At 43.0% G+C, this 4,324-nt stretch overlaps 1 protein-coding gene across 1 annotated transcript in view; it reads left to right on the top strand.

Annotated features, from left to right (window-relative positions):
• Nucleotides 1-2,211, top strand: part of LOC110305069 (NACHT, LRR and PYD domains-containing protein 1a) — a 43,050-nt gene extending 40,839 nt beyond the window's left edge. The window contains exons 11-13 of the mRNA XM_021176843.1: nucleotides 73-214; nucleotides 1,461-1,505; nucleotides 1,919-2,211. Coding sequence (XP_021032502.1) covers nucleotides 73-214; nucleotides 1,461-1,505; nucleotides 1,919-2,211 — 480 coding nt within the window. The remainder of the gene's footprint in view (nucleotides 1-72; nucleotides 215-1,460; nucleotides 1,506-1,918) is intronic.
• Nucleotides 2,212-4,324: the final 2,113 nt, after the last annotated feature.

The following is a 4,324-nucleotide window of genomic DNA, read 5'->3' as shown; positions in this document are numbered from 1 at the left end:
TCTCTCTCTCTCTCTCTCTCGTGTATGTGTGTGTGTGTGTGTGTGTGTGTGTGTGTGTGTGTGTGTGTCCAGGAACTAGAGCTGTGCTACCGAAGCCCTGGGGAATCCCAGCTCTTCTCTGAGATCGACATTGGGCACATGGATTCAGAGATTAAGCTGCAAATCAAAGACAAGAGGCACATGAATCTCAAATGGGAGGCCTTGCTGAAACCAGGTAAAATTAGTTTTAGACCAGAGACACTAAGACTTGAAGAAAGGCAATGATTAACGAGAGGTGTATTGTAATTATTTCTTGGTGGCACAAAATAATCAGATCAGTCATGTGGTAAGAACACACTTTAAACTATGACACTGTTATTCAGTTCTTCACAATGGTGGCAAATATATGAGAAAAAAGGCAAAGAGTAAAGGTTTCCTTTGATTCAAGGTCTTAGAACCAAGTTTCCATGGTCAGCTGCCTCCATCTCTTTGAGCCTGATGTGAAACAGGATATCATGGAAGTGAAAGCTTCCATGTGAGAGAGAAGGCTGATGGTGTGCTATCAGCAAAGAGGAGAAGGGAGGGGGAAGCATACATAGGAGGTGGAGGTGAGAAGAGGAGAAGGAGAGAAACTCCATGCACTGTGTTCTCTCCCTGACATGCCCAGTGACTGTCCTTCTCCAACTGTAGACTCTGATGTGATTCCCTTTCCATTCTCAGTACTCAATCCATGATGACAGCATTGGTGTATGGCTTCATTCATAGACTCACAGCCCTCAGGACAGTCACCTTTGAATACTACTGATGACATAGACAAGTGAATATACTAAAATGTCTTGAGTGCAGTAACAGTAAAGTCCTAGTACAACTCCCAAAACCAAACTCCCCTAATCAAACAGCTATTCCCATTACAGCAGACTGGGTCCTTGGGATGACTTCACAAAAATATCAGAGCACACTAAATGTAGGGACCTTGAGGCTTATTCATGAGCTGCAGCTTATTAATCTCCTTCACTTGTGGATGAAATCCTTTCACTATTCCCATGTGCTCTGTCTTCCTTCAACTTAATTCTGCCATCAAATCCAGAACACAAGTTTCTCATATGTAAGTGTACAAAATCAAACAAGGACAAAAAAGTAGAATTCTTCTTTTACTTTGTTCTGTTGTTTATTTAACCAGGAATGAATGTCAAAGGCATCTAGCAAGGGACTTCATTGGTTGTTCCCAAGGAATTCAGTAAAGGATAAAATTGAGTCTGAGATCATGTGGGAAAAGTGTCTATTGTTCATTCCCAGGTCCACTCTCTATGATGATTGGCTAGGACTAAGATGCCCTGGATAACTGAGGAACTGTTAACCTTCCACATTATATCAGAATGTCTGAAGTTCATTCTCAAAATCCCAGGCATGGGTAGGAGTTCCACAGAATGCACTGAGTGTTAGTGTGGGCATCATTCCAGAGCTTCATCTCTTTTTTCCAGGAGAACTCAGACCTGCACTGCCCAAGATTGCTCCAGCCCCCAAAGGTTAGTAAAACTGGAAGACATTAGTGAAGTCAATCATATTTGGCTGGTACTTCATCTATCCTTGAAAAAAGGACAGAAAGAAAGGAGGGAGACCCAGAATGTAGGAGAGGTTCATACCCAGAGCAGAGTTCCTCTCATGCCCTTTGCTGCTTCCTGTGGTGACAATAATTCCACCCATTCCCAAACTTAATGCCCAACCATGAACTCTTCTCCCTAGTCATATAAACGTTCAAACTAATAACTGCCCCCCAAAAAAGGTAAAGCTATTTTCCCAATGGCCTTCCAGAGGAAGAAGGGAGCCAGGAGTTCAGAAGAAGAAAGCAGTTACAGGAAAATATCAAGAAGTGGGCAGCCAATCAGAGACCCCAAAGGAGCATTTCTTTGATTAGTGCCTGTCTCATCTTTACCCTTAGATGCTCCTTCCTTGCTGTACTTCATGGACCAGCATCGGGAGCAGCTGGTGGCCCGAGTGACATCTGTGGACCCTCTCTTGGACAAGCTGCATGGTCTGGTGCTGAGTGAAGATTCCTATGAAGTAGTGTGGGCTGAGAGCACAAACCAAGACAAGATGAGGAAGCTCTTCAGCCTCAGCCGGTCCTGGAGCTGGGATTGCAAAGACCAATTCTACCAAGCTCTGAAGGAGACCCATCCTCACCTGGTCATGGATATACTTGAGAAGTTGGGTGGGGTCTCTGTGAGATCCTGACATCCTGGTGGCTGAAAAATGAGCACTCTCCTTAGAGTCCTGCCTCTGCCTGACCTTTCCTTTGTCCTCAGTTGCTCCATCTGTAAGCAATGTCCATCTGAGTTTCCTTTCTTGTGGCAGTGCTTCCATGACATTTCTATGTGATCCATATGATCCCTTTTGGCCTTTCCCAGCCATATGTTCATGTGGAGTAAGCATCTTAGAAAAAAATCCAGTGGGGCCAGCAAGTCTATTCAGGCCTTGTCCCCATGTTCTTATGATCAGAGCAGCCAGTCTAGAGACAGCCTGACCCACCATGAATGCAAGCAGGGCTGAGGATCATGGGAATGGAAAGTGAGTGTCTTATGAATAGGAAAGGAAGGGGGCTTTTTAAACTCATGTTGTGTGCTCAGAAACAGAGATGTAGAGAAGTCATATGATGCAGCATGGGACTCAATGTCAGAAACACCTCAGATTCAGGGCACATTGTAATTTAATCTTGGGCAGTTGCATATGCACATGCCTTCTGTTCTTGTGATGAATTTGCAAACCTCACATTTGTTTACATCATCCCATATGGAGGTGTGTGTCACAGCTTAAGAAACTGATTGTCGATGGTAGACCAGATGACTGAACAGAAGGCTCAGTGGTTAGGAGCTGCTCTTGAGATGGTCAGAGTCCTATGCCCAGCACCCACTTCAGGCAGCTCACAACTGTGAATAACACTGGATCCAACAGCCTCCTTCCCACTTCTTGGTCACCCATACATACATTCAACATGCACAAAATAGGTTATTAATTTTTATAAAAGAATGAATAATAAAATGGGATTTTTCTCCATTGCTCACCCATCTACCAAAAGAATTATCTCACCAAAACTCACAGTGGGAGTTGAGGCTTGTGAGCCTGTGTATTTATCTCCAGGACAGCACGGCCAGTCTCTTTCCCCAGCTCCCCAGCTTCCCCTCTGTATCATGCTTCTGCATCCCTCCATGCCAGGCCCATGGACAGAGCAGTTTTCCAACTTCTCAGTTTTCCCCATCTTTCCTCTTGAGTCTGCAGGTGTGCTAGTTCTGTTGTGTGGATCTCTGCATGCTGTTTCTCTCTCCCTTTTGGAATATAGTATTTTCCTAGTTCTAAATCCTTCCCTTTACTGGGTCACAGGCAGGTAGTTTGGTTCAGAGCTATTATCCAAAATCATCAAGGATTTTTAGTGGATAAGAGATAATTGCAAGTTTTGAATTCCCTTTTTGCTATATTGACTTCATCGGGAGTTTAGAAGTAACTTAAAACTAAACAAATAAGATAATTACAAGTCAAGTCAAGGTTCTTAAACATGTTTGACAGATATGGCACACTGGACTGTCAATCAAGGTTCGTAAATGTGTGTGACAAATAGGACACACTGAGCTGTCAGTTAAGGTTCTTAAATGTGTATGGCAAATACTGAGCTTATTTGTAAATAGGTAAAAGTGCTAAAATATTAAATACAAATTTTGTAGTCTGAGATTCTGAAAGTCTATAAAAGGGGAATATATTCATATCTATTAAATGTGATTTCATGAATTATTTTTTATAAAACACAGTCACCTCACTTTCTCTTGTCTCCTGCAATGCATGATCACTGAGTGCTCTGTCTGACCCATGCCTCCATTCAGATTTGGTTAAGATAGGCTGAGACACAAGTCCTAACAGAACAGACTTTCTGTGGCCAACAGCAAAATTGCACTGAAACAGCCTCCATAACCGACTTTCTCAACTTGGCTCCTCCAGAGGAAAAGCAGCATGGACAGCGGTCATGACGGGTGCTTCAGTCAGATAACGGCACATTTGTAGGGAAAGGAGTACTAGTGAAAAGAATATCTCAGTATTAGGTTTTCATCCAAGAAATGTTACTACTCCTTCTCTGGGCTCTATGTCTAAGGATGTGATCTGCAGCCTGCACAGCTGATGTCCTGGTAATACAAACACATAGTGTGGTACCAGCAAGAGACACCTGCAACTGCAGGAACAGTCAGATCCTTTAACAAGAAGAAAAGGATATTAATCATTTAGAAATGGAGACTTTAGAGTTCCAGGACAGCCAGGGCAATACAGAGAAAGCCTGTCTCGAAAAACCAAAAAAAAAAAAAAA

The sequence above is a fragment of the Mus caroli genome, chromosome 11 (assembly GCF_900094665.2).
Source record: "Mus caroli chromosome 11, CAROLI_EIJ_v1.1, whole genome shotgun sequence".
In the NCBI taxonomy this organism is placed as follows: Eukaryota; Metazoa; Chordata; class Mammalia; order Rodentia; family Muridae; genus Mus; species Mus caroli.
The sequence above is the reverse complement of the archived record's forward strand: the minus strand, read 5'-3'. Positions and strand labels throughout refer to the sequence as shown.